The 18,607-nt window shown below is 38.9% G+C and overlaps 2 protein-coding genes across 6 annotated transcripts in view; both read right to left on the bottom strand.

The window, feature by feature from the left end:
* Positions 1–2,273: 2,273 nt before the first annotated feature.
* Positions 2,274–8,889, bottom strand: MSMO1 (methylsterol monooxygenase 1). Of its 2 annotated transcripts, none has more exons than XM_003205375.5 (6): positions 8,733–8,889; positions 8,107–8,416; positions 6,952–7,100; positions 6,078–6,204; positions 4,520–4,674; positions 2,274–3,249 (listed from the first exon to the last, which is right to left on the bottom strand). In XM_003205375.5, exons 2-6 carry the CDS (start codon positions 8,359–8,361, stop codon positions 3,045–3,047), a joined length of 891 nt encoding a protein of 296 aa, XP_003205423.2. In that variant the 5' UTR covers positions 8,362–8,416; positions 8,733–8,889; the 3' UTR covers positions 2,274–3,044. The 2 variants fall into 2 exon arrangements, with proteins under 2 accessions (XP_003205423.2, XP_085078159.1); XM_085222033.1 differs by having other exon boundaries at positions 8,107–8,424; positions 8,733–8,867.
* An 801-nt stretch (positions 8,890–9,690) lies between these two features.
* The window catches only part of KLHL2 (kelch like family member 2), a 58,225-nt gene continuing 49,308 nt past the window's right edge, over positions 9,691–18,607 (bottom strand). For 3 of the 4 annotated variants that reach the window (XM_085222030.1, XM_085222031.1, XM_010709470.4), the window contains 6 exons: positions 17,822–18,019; positions 16,840–16,941; positions 15,816–15,944; positions 11,454–11,594; positions 11,133–11,276; positions 9,691–10,479 (listed from right to left, as the gene is read on the bottom strand). In XM_085222030.1, coding sequence (XP_085078156.1) covers positions 10,451–10,479; positions 11,133–11,276; positions 11,454–11,594; positions 15,816–15,944; positions 16,840–16,941; positions 17,822–18,019 — 743 coding nt within the window. In that variant the 3' untranslated portion in view covers positions 9,691–10,450. Of the gene's footprint in view, positions 10,480–11,132; positions 11,277–11,453; positions 11,595–13,341; positions 14,940–15,815; positions 15,945–16,839; positions 16,942–17,821; positions 18,020–18,607 lie in introns of those variants that run through there. The other variant, XR_014882810.1, reaches the window with a different exon arrangement.

Below are 18,607 nucleotides of genomic sequence, written 5' to 3'. Positions count from 1 at the left end.
AGCTGTAGGTGTCCCTCTTCAGTGCAGTGCAGTTGGACAAGAGGACCTATAAGGATCCCTTCCAATTCAAATGGTTCTATAGTTGTACGACACCAATGTGGAAACCCATCCAGTACCAGAAACTCACACCTGGAAAAGTAGTTCCCATTTGGTACATTTGTATGCATGACACACACGCACCAAAGTGCCTGTTCTCATTTGCAGTTTTTCCCTTTCAGCCTCCTGACATTGTTTCCTTATTCCATGATCACTGTTAAGGTCCAGAATCCTCACAGTGTGGAGCAGCTTTCATTGGCTGCTCCTAAAGGCGATTTCTACAAAATACAATGTATACTTGACACAGAAATCAGCTCTTTTAATCTCTCCAATCCATGATTCCTCCACATATTCTCATGCATACATTTTCAAATTCTTTTGACTTGCCTGAATCTGTCTTTTTCAGCTGATCGTGACTCACCACAAGTCTATAAATAAACACTGCTAAAGACAGTCCTACCAGGTATTGCAGAGCTTGCTGTGCTTGCCAGGGAGTGGAGGCAAACTTTTTTTTTTGCTTTTTACAGGCTTGAATTGCATCTGAAATGGATCTGACGTTCACATTTGGGAATTGGGAATGTGATTTAAATTACAAGGTAAGTCAAGCTCTACTTAAATGCTCCATCCCTGGAGGTTGGATGGGACTCTGGGCAGCCTGGTCTAGTATTAAATGTGGAGATTGGTGGCCCTGCATGTGGCAGAGGGTTGGAGATTCATGATCCTCGAGATCCCTTCCAACCCTGGCCATTCTGTGATTCTGTGAAATGAGTAATGCTTCAGCACAGCAATTAGTAAATAACACTGAAGAATAAGAGATACAAAATACAGTGGCAAATGGCACCTCTGGTAGCAACCAGAGATCACAACAGACAGATAACTCCACTGTATTTTCCAGTGCAGCGCTGCAGAACTGCTAATTTTATCTTTGAATGTTTGAACAGAAGAGCAGTGCTTAAAAGGTGATTCTACCACCAAAGAGGTAGTAGTGTGAATGACCCAGAACTACTACCCTTAGTCCTTGTAGCTACACTGGAAAAACGCCTTGAGAATTCAGAGCCAAGCCACAGAAGGGATGTGAGAAATAGGAGAAATGTCTTGCTGCAGAGGACTGGTTGATGAAGAATACCATTAAAACTAGATTTGATTGTGCTTACTACCCTCACAGATAGAAAATTACAGCAAGAACCACTGCAAGGAAGTGGGCCTGCCAGCTACAGGCTGCTGTGGGGTAAGGTTCACCAGAAAGCTGACAGTGACAGAGAGGCAACAGTGATGAGATGGAGATTTGGCAACTGTGAACCAGACACCAGAGTTAGCAATAAATTCAGAGCCAAAATGCAGGTTTCACTGGTACTGTGTTCCTATAAATGTTTAAAATAACCTTCAAACACTCAGCAGTCATCACTTAAAGTACAGGTGAGGAAGAAATGGTCTTAATGTTTACAGACGTGGTATCTATCTACCAACATTCTGTGTTATACCTAGCAAGGTACATTGTAATGTAATAGCACCTATCTCATATTGGTGGATAAAAGATGTTTGCGTTGCATAAAATAATCCAAAAACAGAAGTAGCAATGATTAGCAAAGCAAAATAAGGATTCAAATAAGAAAAAAAAAAACCATCAGGCAAACCCCAAATATGGGATACCTAAAAAAGGTGATGCGTTACTGTCAGATTCATTACTTGTAAACTTCTTGTAAAATGCAATATATGTTGTAGCTTGGTACCAAATTACTAAGGGTGAGCTCCTATAGCTGGAAGACAGTATTTACTAATGAAGAGAGTGTTTAAGCAGTTGCCTGACTCACAGTGCTAATTTTGTTACTGCGTTTGCACAGACACAAAGGTGAGCTAAGAATCAATGAACAGAATCATAGGAACAGGGACATTCCGTAGCACTGAAAGCCTCTTGTATTTTTAGGCTGGGAGTTCAGCAAGAATAAAGCTAAGTACAGCTGCAAGACGAGTGGGAGTTGACAAAGCAAAGAGGATAAGGGCAATCTTTGAAACCTGATTAAAGAGGTTGCTTCCACCACAGAGAGCTCAGGCTGGCAATTCAGCAAGTAGATCCATTTCTTACTGCTGTCTCTGTGTAACTGTTCCATCTGTAAAACATTTAGACTTGAACAGAAACTATATTTCTTCATTAGAGAAATAAACAAAGCATGACACTGCATGCCAAATGTTTTTGGTCAGTTTTGTATTAAAAACATATGAAAGGTGTAATACACATCTTAAACCAAACCACATTTATTTCATCAGTCACAAGTGCAAATACAGCAACAAGTCAGTTCAGCAAATTACAACACTGAAAGGAATGTAATGTAAATGCTAAGTATACAGACAGAGCAACTTCAAAGAGCAGCAAAAACAAAGTTTGTTCAAATAAAAACTTCTATCCTTTTTATCTGTACCCTAAAATAACATAATAAATCTAGATCAGGAATGTCTCTGCTAACTCATGTTTAGCCGGGTATTCTGAGATTAACAGCTCATATTATCCAGTGTGCAAAAGGCTGCCTGTCCATGCTTTTTATTAACAGATATTTTGGTTTTAAGCAAAATTTTACCCAATATTTAGATTACTGTGCTGATACCAGTTAGTATGGTCTGCTACTTGATCTTACAAATTTAAGAAGATATATTTTTAATAAGGAAGTCCAATCTCAGTGAACATATACAATTCTATCAAAAGGATCAAAAGGGGGCAACGTTAAAGGTAAAACTGAATAATTTTTTGCAAAAAAACCATGGACAGACACAAGTAATCTCTGTCTTTTTTGCATCATCTTTAAATTTGTAGTTAAAATATATGTGGTGCTTACGTATAAAATAGAAAGCATTCCCATTAGGAAGATACTGCAGTTTAATTCTTGTTTTTTTTTTCCCTACCACTTAGTAGTCAAGGAAAATGATTTATGCTTAATACCCCATCATGACTTTGCTTTAAAGAAAAGCAAAAGTTGTCTACCAGTATTAGGCATCACAATTTTGACACTGGATTTTTAGTTAGCCTTCTTCATCCTGAGTTGCTGCTTCTTCTCTTTTTCTTTATAGGCAATGAATTGAGAGTCTGTGCCAAAGATTCTGTCCCACCACGTGAAGGTCGATGCATAATTGCCAACAAAGTTCATGTGATGGAAATCATGGAAACGGGCTCCAGCATAGAAAGGCACCAAATGAAGAGGGTTCAGTGGAATATCGTAGCCACTAGAGGGGAAGGGAAAAAAAATAATTGTGAATTATATTTGGGAAGAAACAAAATATAGGCACCAATTTGTTCTCTTTGTAATACAGAAAAAAAATCTTTTTATTTTATAGGGTCCTGAAGTAACCCTACTACAACAAAATCTCCTCCTGTCTTAGGCAAATGCTTCTCTTTACAATGGCTTTTTGGCACCCAGTGACCTTTTTCAGCTCAGTTGAGCAACGCTAAGAATTCAGCAGAAACACCTAGGAGATGACAGAGGCTGATCTCCTGCTTGTTAAGCAGACTTAGCTGTCTGAAAAGTGATGTTAATAAAAGGGAATAACAAAAAATCTTAGTGACAGCAAACTATAAATATGAGCCAGCTCAGCTCCTCCTCAAACAGCAGCTCAAATCAACTACATTTGTAGTCTTTCTGCTCTTAATCATTTTCTGCTTGCTCCAAGTTCTTCAAAGGTTTAAAACTGAAAATACAAAACCAAAGTAATATTAAAACCAGACTGCTCTGCTTGAAAGCCATTTCAACTCATTTGCTCAGCAGTACTGGGAAGCACCACCACCTAGTGGGGAGAACACAGTATAATCTGTTACAAACACCTCCTGCAGACATGATCATTGAGAGATGAGATTACTATTTTGCATGAATTACTTTAGCACGTCAGAACGTGTGCTTCTCAGCCTAGGACCAAAACCACCTAAAATGGCAATGGTTTGTATGATGAGTCAGTTAATAGCTCGTGTTCCACTAAAATCCTTCACACAGCCTACAGTAAGGCACCACCACATGCTTCACAGTGTATTTCCAGACAGGAGGTCAAGTGTGATGCTAGTAGGTCAAAAAAGTTGTTTTCCCCTTCCTTTCGAACACAGGAAACAAAGCTCATTTACTCACAGATGAATCTAAACCATCAAATACTAAATGGAAAAAACTCCTGGAGATGAAATATGAAGTTTTCCTTTATTTTTGGCATTTTAAGATGCATGAGGTCATCTGTACGCCAAACATCCTGACGAAAGCCAGGCTGCTGACATCACACTCAGGGTGCTCTAGCTCATCTATAGCACTCTTCTGATCCACAAGATTCACTGACTGCACAACCTCAAAACAGAATAAAGCTTAGCTGTTTAGACAGTGCCATTCTAAGATGTGTAAAAGCACATTTCAGTTAAAATAAAAATAAAAATAAAGCTCAGCTCAGTGAAAAAGAGACAGGTAATTTTAAGACAGACCTAGGGAAAAGTGAAACTATTAAAAAGGAACAAAGATTTCACCTGTGCACATCAATGGTTTCCATCAGGCGACATATTACCCACGCCCACAGAAGAACCACGTGGTTACAGAAGACAACAATTCCAATAAAGAAGCCAGCTCCAAGGATGAGTGTTTCCAGAGGATGTGCATATTCTGCTTGCATTCCAAATGGAGACTACAAAACAGAACAGATAGGAAAACTGTCACCCTTTTTGATTTTCTATATTCCCAAATCGGAATCACTATTTTATGGCACTCCCCACGTCCCACAAGACCTACAACAAGAGAAACAGAACAGTGTTGTGGGTGAAGGAAACTGGTTGAGCAAGGGTCTTAACACAAGGGTCCTTGCTAAAACAGAAAACAGTACTTCAAGTTGATAATGATTATGATTCCATTAGCAATTCCAAGTGCTTCCATATTAAAGCCAAAACCTCCTGCTTTAGCTTACCATTGCCCTTGGCCAAAGAATAGGAATGTTAAACCATTTGGCAAGCTCCTATCAGCTTTGCAATATATCCAGTCTTGGAAGTAGAACAAAACAGAAGGAAGCCAAAATAATTTGTCATTTAAGGAAAAAAAAAAAAAAAATACACAATCAAAACCTGTCAAAATGAACAAGTGCCCATATTGATAGATCAGCTTTATAAATTCATTAAATTCTTATCATTCAAAACATAAGATCGAACCAAAGCATTTATGTATGCATACAGGCTGCCCAGAGAGGCTGTGGATGCCCCATCCCTGGAGGTGTACAAGGCCAGGTTGGATGGGGCCCTGGCCAGGTATGAAATGTGGAGGTTGGTGGCCCTGCATGTGGCAGGGGGTTGGAGATTCATGATCCTTGAGATTCCTTCCAACCTGGTCCATTCTGTGATATATACACACACATATGTATATGCACATACATACACACACAGTCGTTCCCACATTTTATTTACCAAAAAAAGAAATTCCACAGAGAGTTTTCAACAGTGGAATGCTCACATAGAGATATTAAATTAAAAAATAAAAATAAAAACAAACCAACAACCTTCAGCAATTACGTTATCAGAAGAAAATATTAAGTCCACTTTGGCTTAAGGATGATTTTAAGATCATCAGCTTCTATTGTCAGGGGAAGTTCTTAGTGAAACAGCTGCTAGCTTACAGATCACTTCTATATGAAGTGCTACACATACTTGAGAACGTTGGCCAGAAGCTGCTCCTGCTAGAAATCTGAGGGGCTGCCAAGAGGAGAATGGCAGCTACTGCTGCAGATCTAAGCACATCACCATACACTCATCTGTTTGCAGCAATGCAAAGTGATGAACAGCCATAACCAGAAAACCTATTGCATCCCTCCCCCCTAATACGCATACTATGCTTTTAAAACTGCACCCTTTCACACTCTTGAAATAAAATCAAAGAACAGCTGGTGCATTCAGAAACAAAATGGATGGCTGTGTTCAATGCTGAGCTCAAGGAAAGGCCACTATCAGAAGGATGCAAAACTCTTAAGTCTGCCAAACAAAGTCTTTAAACAAGCTGTGTTTGAATCTGCATACACTAAAAGCAATCAAAACAAGGAATACATACCACAAACTCGTGGTGAACCTTATGGATGTACTTGTATATTCTTTTGTGATGTAGCAGTCGATGCAGGAAATAGTGCCAGGCATCCTCAATCACTGCACATCCAAAACACTGGGCAAGCAGAACATACCTTTAAAAATGAAAATAAAAGAAATAGAAGAGTTAAGAGTTATAGAAGATACTTGCAAATGCACAGTCTTGAAAGATAAAGGAGTTGACAAGATAGTAAAGGTAGGAAATGTTTATTACTGGTTGAAAAGATAACATCAGGGCAGTGTTATGTAAAAATATGCATCAGCCTTCATAGCTCATCTGTTGATATGTCAGAGTTGACGTGCAGTGTAGCAAGCTGTCATTTCAACATCACATGTACAGCCTATAAGGAACACCTGCAATCTAAGACCTACATACAGAAACCTGCTGGGTATCTAAACCAGACAGAAGACAGCTAAAAACGATGACCTTCTGTTGTAAAAACAGCTACTGGTGAAAAAAAAAGGCATTTCTAGGTATTGCAGCATTTTTCACCAGTCTAGGGCAAAAGAGGGAAATATGAGGCAGCTTCCCCTCCCTTGAGTAACGCACTGCTGCTGTGAAATAAAACAAGGTGGGGCAAAGAAACACTTAATAGGAAATAATAGAGAATAAAAAAAAGCTGGGTGATAAAAAAAACCCCGCAGCACATCACCCACTTGGTATCTTACATGAGCCAGTGTGACTCTAGGAAGCTCCTACTGCAATTTAGGCTCAAGGCCGGTTAGCAAATATAATTTGGTATCCAAAAAAGTTACGTTAACATCACAAACTCTGATACAGTTTTTGTTATGTGTGTAAGCAAGTGCCATTCAGTATGAATGTACAAGACGTATCTACGTACCACCTAGGCATCTCTTCCCACCCATACGGGATGTTAAAATATTCTGTGAAGTAGTACGTGCCACAAATTAGAGGAAGTTGAATGAAAAAGTGATTGAACATAAGTGTTTTGAAGCACTTCCACTGTTTTTCCCACGTTTCTGGTTTGTCCTAAGGAAAAAAAAAAAAAAAAAAAAAAAAAAGAAAAATGAGTTACACATTTCTATTGCACGAAACCAAAGTGCTGCAAAAACGACTTCAAGGGCAATTTCATTTCATATTACGAGACAGGTAGCTGGTCTTCCCATCACACAAATTAACCCAGGGAACACCAGTTTCATGGGCTTGGATTTCACAGAGGCACTCACTTTTCTAAACTACTTTTCACAGAATCACCAAAGCTGGAAAAGACCTTCAAGATCATCCAGTCCAACCATCCACCCTATCATCAACAGTTCTCACTAAACCATGTCCCTCAACACAAAATCCAACCATTTCTTGAACATTTTCTGAAGTCTCTCATCAGTTGTCCTTGCCAGCTCGCCCTTAAACTATTCTTGTTATTTCAGTAATTAGCGGGAACATCTCAGATTCAGTAACACAAAACTAAGTTCATTTTTCTTCTTTGCACCAAAGTGCTGCCATAGCTAAAGGAATACAACAGAAGCTGAAGATAAAATGTTGTCAAGTGACAAACCATCTTGAAAAAAAGAGGCTTTTGCAGGAAGACACCTTAACAAATCACTGTGGTGATTCCAGAAAGTGGTTTATTTCCAATTCCTATTACAAAGAATGGAGGAAAAACTGTCACTAGGATGGGCAGCCTGGTCTGGTATTAAATGTGGAGGTTGGTGGTCCTGCATGTGGCAGGGGGGTTGGAGATTCGTGATCCTTGAAGTCCCTTCCAATCCTGGCCATTCTGTGATTCTGTGACAGGATACTCTCCCCCCCCCCCCCCCCCCCAAAAAAAAAAATTCCTTTGCCTCCCCAAACCCACTCCTCTTTGTCCCCTCATCACAAACACTCTCATTTTCCTCTGTTCCTTCCGAATTGCCTCGCAGTGACTGAGGCAAAATGTGGCCACGTGAAATGGAAGCCAACAGCAGCCAGGTAGGCCAGTGTGCCTCCTTCACACGTCCCTATGTGGGTCAGTGTGCTGCCCACTGCTCTGTCTTACCGGCTGGATTTTATACTTTTGCATGTAGGGAATAAACTGAAAGATGAATCCTGGCACGCAGAGCAAGAAGTAGGAACCTTCGTGAACTAAAAGCGACCCCCACGTCGCTATCTGGAACTTGGTGTAGTTGTCCAGCATGTAATTCCAGGCATTTTTAAATGGCTGCTGCAGAGGGTTGTCGGGCAGGAAGGAGTCTATATATTCCACTGCCAGGTAAGCAGAGTTCAGGATATTAACGCTGTCGTTGGTTGCCATCGTTCAGGCACAAAACATCACAGTTAGGGCTCTTCTACGGCCGTCTGCGCGTAACCTGAATGTCTGGGAAGGAACAAGCAGCAGTTATTGGTCAGTAAGGAAGACCCTTAGCCGTTAATTAATCAATTTTCCGATCAAAACCGAGGGGCAGGTTCATCCAGCCCCTTTTCCTAAAGCGCAGCATAAAAGAATAAAGCTCAGATAGTTACACAAGGCAGCCAGCGGGGTACAACTCAAGGAGACGCGCGGCTCGGCCCTCGCCCTGCCCGCAGCCCCGGCCGGACGGCACCCCAGAGCGGCCCGCGACCGCCCGCCGACCCTTGGAGCCCCGACCCCCGCCTCAGACGGCACCCGGCGCGCCCCTCGCTCACCTCGGCGCTGCGGCGGCCCTCTCGCACCGCGGGAGACGGCAGCAATAACAAGAGCGGCGCGGCCGGCTCTTCACCTGCGCCCTCCTATTGGCCGCCCGGTAACCCCGACGCGGCTCCCATTGGCCGGCGGGAGGCGACGGCGGAGAGTCAGGCGTGGGAGGGGGCGGGTCGGAGCTGCCGTACTCGCGCGGCGATTGGCTGGAGGGGTGGAGTGAGGATAGTGAGACCTCGGCGCGCGGCCAATGAGGCGGACGGACGGGCGGGTGACGTGCGCGAGGTGATGAGGAGGAGGCGGGCCCGCAGGTGGGCAGGGCGGGGCGCTGCCCTGACCCCGGTGAGCGACTTGTCTCCTCGCCTCGTTGGAAGCTTCCTCCTTCCAGGCAGGGGATCGAGCTACCAAAGCATTCTCCTAATAACGTGAAACTGCAATTCCAGTACAGTGGCTTGAGTAAAAGCCCTTCAGAACCATCCCATTCACAAAACAGTGCCACTTCCCAACCTCAGCCATCACTATCTTCCAGTCTTTCCTGACCTGAGCGTTAAGTCACTGCTTTTCTCCCCAAAAGTCTCTTCCCTGATGGCAGATGAGGCGTGTGGAGAAACAGGAGCTTTAAGCAACTGGTTGGCATTAGGAAACCATATACAAACTGTTTATTTGAAGAAAATATCTCAAATATGACAATAACTTTGGTCGTGTTAAAAGGAGGCCATCCAAGAATGAATAGAAACGAGCTGCTCTATGAACATGGCCACATACAGTATATCCAGATATTAGCTAACAGAAGCTAAGGTTACACGCATTAAGAGACCTTAGTACCATGCAAGTTCAACTTAATTTCACACATTCATTATAAATTTTCAGTTATTTTCATGCCAAATCACCTTTTGCATAAAAAGGTAAGAAAGAAGTAACATCTAAATGTGACCAAAATTGAACAGGAAAAAAAAAAACAAAACATTAAGTACAGACAACGTTTTTATTAAAAAGACCTCGAAATTAGACCTGTTCAAGAATCATTATACCATCTCTGATCTCCTTCTGTGGGAATTAGTAGTGTTAAGTATTGTTAAATATCAAAAAATACAACTCTCTTTTACAACATAGGACGGGCATATTCAAAGTACTGTGCCAAATTATAAATAATAAAGTTGGTTTTTGAAGAGTTTCAATAGAAAGCAACTTATGCTCACACATACATTATGCACATATTATAGTTATGTAACAAAAGTTTTATAAAAGGAAACAGATTTCCCCCATGCCAGCTTGAATTACTGAGGTGGAATTCGATACCTACTATGAAGACTGACAGTTCATTTCTTTAAATATGTTTATTAGTCTCTGGAAAAAATAAGACAAATTTACTTTCACCAGAATACACACCATTCTCCACTGACAATCTGTGTCTCAGTCACAACTGACGTAAGTCTGTCCTCATGAAAGTGGCTTCTGTGTTTGAAGATCTTGCAGTATAAAAAAGAAACGGTCCTACTACACTTCAAAAATTCAATCAGCCCCTGTTCAGCCTCAGAGTAGTCCTACGCATTGCTTCTACCTAGAGTAATCTTCATCATCCATCATCTGTAATTGTAGACAGCCACATCTTCCACTGTGACTCAAGGTGCAGCTACAAGTAGAGAAGTGCTTAGGTACTCAGTCACTTCAAATACACTTGAAGACTGCTTCTAGTGCATAATCAAATTGAAAATCCCCTCGTCGATCATAACGGTTTGTCAATAACTGTAACACCTAGAGTAAGGAAGAAAGGTGTAAGTCTAGGGAAAACAGGAAAACCTGATGCTGATGCACAGCTTGTCAATATTATGCTAGATGCAGGCTATTATTACGTTCTTGATTTATTTTTAATAGTACATTATATAACAAATTTATATGAATCAGTGTAGATATCGGAACGTTTCTGTTATTTGGAAAAAAAAAAATCAACCTTACCCTTATAGTTAATATATCCTTTACATACACTTAGATTATGTAATAACTTCAGAAACTGCAGTTATTAAAGGAGAAGATTCCTACAACAGCTCATTTTCTAAATAGCAATTTCCCACAGAGAGCTTCAGAATTGGACCGCTGCAAATTGAGACAATTACAAAAGCTCGTTTGAGGAAAAAAAGGGACCAGTCACACTGCAATCTTCCAACTCATCATTACACGCTAAATTCTTCTTCAATACAGTTCAATATTTCTTTCATTTTAGTGAATAATTGTTTGAAGTCTTTATTCAAAATGAACCATCAAATTCTTTGTACCTATTCTAGTATCATAGCTTTTATTTTCGACAGTACTTTGTGCTGGAATGCTTGCTTTATCAAGTTTCTTATCCTGACTACAATTCAATATGCTGTAAAAAGTCTTAAAAAAATACAAACCCTAGACAACATTACCTGCATAGCTCCTTCCTGTACTCATACAAGATGACACAACTGTCCATTTATCAGTTGTTGGATTATAATATTCCACTGTTGATAAATTACAGGAGCCATCATCTCCTCCAACTACATACAAGAGCCCATTTACAGCACAAACACCTGAAAAAAAAGACAGGAAACCAATTATGAAAATTAATGATCAGCTCATTCATACCCATGAAAGCATGATTTCTATGCTGTGACATGAAAGAAGCAGCAAGCCATTTAAAAGAAAAAGGAGCATCCCATTTGCACCTAATTACTCTACTAGCATTTTAGAGTGGCTGTTGTACATACCTGCGTTCCTTCTGCACATGTTCATATCTGCAACCTGCTTCCATGTACAAGTGACAGGATTGAACACTTCCACGCTTTTTCTTACCAAAGGACCATCATGACCACCTACCGCATACAGTAAATTGTTTAACACACCAACACCTGTGAACACATGAAAATACTCAAAATTAACTACAGTATAATTCGACTGATACAAAAAAAAAACAAAAAAATGTCTGCTAAAATAAATCATTCATTCAATGTTAGGAACTATTTCAGAAGACATTTGGGTCAGGATACATAAAGAGACGGTAGAGTAATGCAAGACACTGATAAAATGCCTTGCATGCCCATCCTTATTGCAGCATATAGAGACCAGATGTGTTCTGCAACATAACATTTAGAAAATTTTGGATGAAAAAATGATGAGCAGAAACAGGAGGATGGCTGGAGTTTAGAACTAATTAGAAATGATAGTAAATAATACAGAATGCAGTCTACGTAAAGGAAATCTGATAAAGTGATAAAGCATAACTGAATTTTTAGAAAGTAAAAGCTATGCAGTACAGAGGATAAAAGCTGAATGCACAGACATTAAACAATAGGAATGCCTCCACTGAAGTGCTGGAATACCTTATAAACATGTATGAAACAAAAGTAAACAATTACAGTGAGTACCTTCCTCCTGCAGATCTGGAGAACACAAAACTTCAAATTATCCAAAAGTATATTTTGGATCTCCTTTACTCCTAGGGTCCCCTTTATTCACAACATTTTATCAGTCTATAAGCTTGGAATGAAGTAATAAATGTAGCTAGTCTAAGGCCTACTTGCTAGTTAGACTGCACATATGGAAAAGATGGTAACAGAGGAAACAAAAAGGGAGGTCTGTTTGTTTATTCCTGGCTTTATAATGCACTGTTATAACCCAAACATATTAGGTTTCAGAAATGCAACTTTTTGGCATTAAAAGTTGTCAATGATGGACCATAAAGATAATTAAAAATCATTATTATGGAGGTATATTGGGGAACTTATTACATATCATATTTACGATTATAAAACTCAAATAATGCAATGCAAATTTGCCAAGATAGTTCTTAAAGAGTTAAGAGATCCACAAAAGGCACAAAAAGCTTAAGATACGTAATAAAAAGGAAAGGGAAACAGCAAATATGATGTGAAGTCTTTCAGACAAAAAAAAAAAAGTGGCTTAAAAAAAAAAAAAATGTTCTGAGATCTTAAAAGCCAGCTGAAACATCTTTGAAAAATATATCACTAAGATTGTGAGTATGGACCACTGCTATCCTACATGGGGAAGAGAAAAATAATTCTTATTAAAAAAAACAACAGATTTTAATAACGAGAAAAGGAAGGAAACATGGAAGAGTTAATTGGTACTGCAAATCTGAAAAGTAGCTCTTGCTATGACACTGATTTATAAATCACGTTATCTAGCACTCTGTCAGTGACGTTCACTACTGACATTCGCCTCTACCCATCCCAGTTAATTTAATTCCTCTTGGATTGCTATTATTTCTAGCTATCATGTCACAGTACAAAGTGACAGCTTTTCTTTCTCCCACTCTGATCTCACTTTATTAGACGGGATAATACAGCATTTATCTTTTGTAAGGTTAAACATTACGGAGCTAGGATGGCTAAGATTTTCAGTTTGAATGTGCGACGTGATACAGATCAAGCAAATAACTAAAAAGAACCTGCTTCATAGCCGTTTTCCTTCCCCGCCTGAGTTTTCTCTCCAGTTTCTGACCTCCCTACCTAGTGTATATAGTTTTCTTTTGCCATATTGCCATTTCTTATTTGGCAACTCCGTTGTAAAAACGTCTTTCATTTCTCTTTGGTCCTTCATTTTCCCTTAACCCCACACCCAGTTTCCAAGTCCTACCTTATTTCTTGCTCCTTCCGTCTGTATCTTCTTGTTGCCGTCTTCAGAGTGCTCCTGTTATTTTTCTTTCCTGCCCATTTTTCAGGACCCTGTCTTATCTCTCTCATCCCTCCCAAATGGCCTATATCTGAATCTGAAGTTCCTCATCCCAATATGTTGCCGGAAACAGATTTGTCCCCACATTGATCAACTGAGATGCAGTCGGTACTACAGAAGATTAACTGAGGGTTAACCTCTGAAGTTGCTTTTGAATGAAGGTGAAGCAGTAGGAACAGAAGAGATGGGCTTAAGTTCCTTGAGATGAACAGAGATCATAGATTTAATACAGGAACAAAATTCTCTTTAGCGAGTACCTAAAACACCAGGACTGATCACCAGCTGAAGCAGATCTAGAGGTTTGAGGTATTTGGCTGACAGACAAGCTCAATCAACAGCCACGATTTTTCCACGTTACCACCCACTCCTCCCCAAGCACAAATAAAACTTTCCATGCATTTAAGAGTGGCACCACAGACACTGGATTATTTTCCTCAATTACTTGAATCTGAGATTACTGACTGGATTTACCTTTTTCCTCTCTATTTCTTTTTTAAACAGAGGAAAAGGTAAAAAGCAGCAGAGTTACATGAACAAGGTCCTGAACTGTAAAGTGAGAGACAGGAGGAGAGGGGCAGGGCAGAAGGATCCCTGCAGCTGTTGCATTTAAGGCACTAAATTTTAGACTTGTAGAAGTAACTCAAAATCAAAGAAAAATCTGAAAATATCCAGTATATAAATAGGCTGCAGGCACAATGACAGCTTGCAAAAACAGGTTGTGGGGTTTTTTTCCATTTAATTATTATTTTTTAAACTTAGATAAAAGGGCGTTGCTGGAAGACTGCAAGATGAACCTATTTAGCAGCCCACCAACAATGTTTGTCTTTGTGATCATTCAAGTAATTTAGCTGTTTTATGTAAACACCTTCCTCAAAACTTGCCAGTATTAGACAACTGCCTTACTGCAGCTCTGGCCAAGTTTTAAACCCAGATTTATTTTCATGATACACAAACTAACTAGAAGCTTCACAGTATCATATCAGATTTCTTTCATTAACATAACTTTCATTTAAAAACCATAGAAATATTATTTTTAGCAATAGCAGACCTGTCTACTTGCTAGTTTTGTAAGGGTGTTAAGGAAGTACCACAAAGTATATAGCTTAAATTCAATACTGATTTTAATACTTTTATATAATGCCTATCGAGATAATTTGGATTGACTTTAAACATCATTAGCACAGCTTAAAAACTACTCGACATTAATAAAGAATAATGGAAGGCAAGATGAAAAGGTGGGACAACCATCAGTCATCTACAGAGCATGCAGGAAGGCCATCCATTTTATTTGTAGCAACATCTCTTCCAATTGTGAAGCAGGTTAGCACAATCACCAGTAGGTATTTGAAAGGTGTTGCTAAAAAGCACCATTGAGTACTTGACAAAAAAGTGACCTAAGTGAAAAAATAAACGTAGAAAAATAATATTGTGCAATTTGACTTGAAAAAGTTCATGCTGGATGCATCTAGAGAAATAAAACAACTTCAGCGAGTTGAAAAAACCTGAAATACCAAAAGACAAATAGAGGAAAGTGAACAGTAAATGAGAGTCGAGTCCATAATAGATTATGAAAATGCTAAAGTCAGTGTGGAGCTCTGGAAACAACATTTCATTAAGCAAGAGCAGAAAACCACAGGCATTTTCAATGTCTCTGAAGAGAAATATATATATGTTCAGAATCCCAAAGGGAAAAAAATCCATGAAAAAAAAAAAAAAGGGGATTTTTAAGATTAAAGAAATAAACAGATATACCTTGGATAAATAAGGAAGGGTAACATAGTAATCTGTACATATCTAAAGGTGTAAACATCAGGTGGTGAGGAGAATTACTGAAGATGAAACGAAGGGTACATAAATGGAAGTAGTAAGATGAAACTAGTAATACAAACTTAAGAATGAACAAGGACAAAATTTCCTGCAGTAAATCATAATGCAGAACAAATCCTCCAAAAAAGAGGTGGAAATCTAGTTTACGGTTCACATGAAAAGTGCATCTAAGATGCTAATAGATAAATCAGCCCAACGCTGGCAAAGAGATATCTTTGAGGAAATGACATTTCTCATCCTGGACATGTAGATTTTGATAATTCCTTATTTCGCTAATACTACAATGACTGTAATAACCATGTGTAGTTCACTGTAAACTTGAGAAACTATGGGAAGAGTATGAAAAGTATGAAAAAGCAAAGGAAAATATTTACTCTAAACAGACTGAATTTTACTCTGTAAAACACTTCTGTATTTATAATCTGAGGTAAGTCTGCCATTTGAGACTGATATTAGACTCAGACTTCAGCTTACCTTTTATATTTTCGATAAAATCTAAAACCACAAATCTGCTTCAGTTCTACTACCATTGTTGATTTTTGTTCACTCACCTGCTCCACTCCGCCTAGTGCTCATTTCTGCAACATAGCTCCACTCATTTGTATTGGCATCGTAGCATTCGACTGAACTAAGGCACTGACGTGATGCCCCATCGTAGCCACCGACTGCATACAGTTTACCTATAAAGGTAAGCAAGAAAGGTCTGCACATTTCTGATGCACATGGACTATACTGTTAAACATGCAGAGGGGAAGTCACTGTTCTGATTTAGCTACCCAGTATCCATCAGTTGCTGTGAGTTTCTATTTCTGCACGTAGTTCACGATAATACACCAAAAATGGTTCTTCTCATTTTTAGGAGGTAAAAGACAGCTTTTGTATCTAACAGTGCAAGTCAAAAGATTTTGAATTGTCTAGCTGAAATATAAAGGCACTTTACTCTGGTTTTAATTAAGAATTGTTCAAAGGCGAACTAATTCAAGTGTATCCAACATTGCTAGCTCACTTAAAGGCTTCCTGGAAACATCAAAAAAATTCAGATGAAAATTACTCGTATACTCTCCGTTTTTAGATAAGGAACAGCAGTGGCTCCTATGCAGTTAAAAAAAAGTGCCTAAAACTCTTTTAGGACCCACAAGCTGGCTGTGGTCTGCATTGCACAAGCAACAACCAAGCTATTCACCACCAAGTTGCCCTTGAATACCAATCAGCCACAGATAACAGAGTTAACAGTACAGAGTTACGTCACTGAAGAGTTACGTTACTGAAGACCAATTTCATTGGTCATTGCTTCAGCAAACAGGTTCCTTATCTTTGCTGACATGCATAATATTGAGCATGCACGGTTAGTACATTTTGTTGATTGGCCTTAGGCACATCTGATACACAGTTGAAATCCTGAAAAAAACACCTATGCTAAAAGCTTGCCAAGACAAAGTAGAATGCCTATGTTTAGTTCACGCCATTTGAATGACAGGGTTGAGCAGAAACCAAAATCTGAAGTAGGTGAAAAAAGGCAGTAAGGTAAATGATTGCATTTCTCCTCCTCATTTCTAATGTTACTTGTAAACTTACCTCCAACCACACCCACTCCAACACTACTTCTTCTTGTGTTCATTGGAGCTACATGAAACCACTCATTAGTCTTTAAGTTGTAAACTTCAACTGATGATAAACCTGTGAAAACAATGTAACATTACGTTCTCTACAAATCTAGATGTGACATATCTTGTATCTTCCAGAAGGTTCTTGATATCTGTAAATTCAAATTAACTTAACTGCTTTGCAAAAGGTGTAACTGGTATCCTTTAGATGGCCAAATATAGTCACCACATTCTTGGTGTCTGTAAATGGACAAATCAATAAAAGTTTGGGGAACTTTGAAAAATTTTTCCTTGAATTTATTTCTCTTTAAATAAAGAGAAAATGTTTTCTACTGCGTACACATCAGTAGTAGCTATTAAAGGAAGAATCTCCAGGCAAAAAGGTTTAACGTACCTGTGACCATACCATATGCTTTCCCACAGTTCAGACAGCATTGGTTATAATCCTGTCTACATTAGCCACAAATTTATTCTTATTCTTATTTATATTCTTATATTATTATATTATATTTATATTATTATATATATTATATATATTATATATTATTATATATATTATATATATTATATATATTATATATATTATATATATTATATATATTATATATATTATATATATTTATATTATTATATTATATTTATATTCTTATATTCTTATTCTTATTTATTACTGTAATTTTTCTGCTCACAGGCTCCTTGAGGTATGGACTTAGACCGTAGAAGTAATACTGAAAGGAAACTTGTCCAGGCATTATGCCTAAAGTCTTAGATGGAAAAGAACAGCCTGCAGCTCAGCACTGGGTAGAAGGATGAGACCACTAAAGCATGCTCCAACCACAAGGTGCTAGGCTATCTTCACCATTCCTTTCATCACAGGTAAGAGATACTCATAGTTGATACAGTTGCATCAAGAGTAGAGAAAACTTATCAACAGAATATAAAGGCAAAGATACCTGTACTCCCATCAAATCCTCCCACGGCATAGAGAAGTCCATTTAATACAGCTGCTCCCAGTGTGCTCCTCCTGTCTTGCATATTAGCAACACTCGTCCACTGGTCCTTCACTGGATCATAGGAATCTACTGTGCGGACTCTTAGTGAACCATTGAAACCACCAACAGCATAAACCATGCCTCCCATGTACACCATTCCTAGAGCAGGAAAATGGAAAGTTGAGCATTTTAATCCATTTCTTAAATCATTTTATTCTGTACTTCAAGTATGCAGATACTGGACACAATTTACAGTACTCACTACATAGGTTTTTGACACTGTCACAGAGCCACACTTCCCTCAATTTAAGTACTAGAAGTTGTGATACTTTTTGTTATTAATGTCTCACGCTCCTGAAAGTGATGCTTACTGAATTTCTTCTTGCTTAGCTATCTCTAATATTTTAAGATCACATTTTCACCTTTTTGGTATCAGGTGGTCATTTCTTCACATTCTTCATCTAACATAATAATACTAAGGTATGTTAGTAATAGAATTGTTAATTATTATAATGTATTAGTATTTTCATGTATTTATCCTCTGTATCGCTGGCAGTTGATGTAATTTATTCTCAGATTATGAGCTGAAATACAAATTAAATTCAAATTATCAAACTTGTGTGTATCTAGATTAGCAAGTACATCATTCCCCATCTGCAGCACTGCATCCAGGCCTGGGGCTCCCAGCACAGGAAGGACGTGGAGCTCTTGGAGCGGGTCCAGAGGAGGGCACTGAGATGATCAGTG

The sequence above is a fragment of the Meleagris gallopavo genome, chromosome 4 (genome assembly GCF_905368555.1).
Source record: "Meleagris gallopavo chromosome 4, MGAL_WU_HG_1.1, whole genome shotgun sequence".
Lineage (NCBI taxonomy): Eukaryota > Metazoa > Chordata > Aves > Galliformes > Phasianidae > Meleagris > Meleagris gallopavo.
The sequence above is the reverse complement of the archived record's forward strand: the minus strand, read 5'-3'. Positions and strand labels throughout refer to the sequence as shown.

Excerpts from the sequence above, each read along its gene's own strand:
- MSMO1 (XM_003205375.5), bottom strand. The coding sequence starts at position 8,361 with ATGGCAACCAACGACAGCGTTAATATCCTGAACTCTGCTTACCTGGCA. Across the intron at positions 6,205-6,951 it reads TGGGAAGAGATGCCTAGGTG|GTATGTTCTGCTTGCCCAGT; the intron begins GTACGTAGATAC and ends TCATTTTTAAAG. Across the intron at positions 4,675-6,077 it reads AGGTTCACCACGAGTTTGTG|TCTCCATTTGGAATGCAAGC; the intron begins GTATGTATTCCT and ends TCTGTTTTGTAG.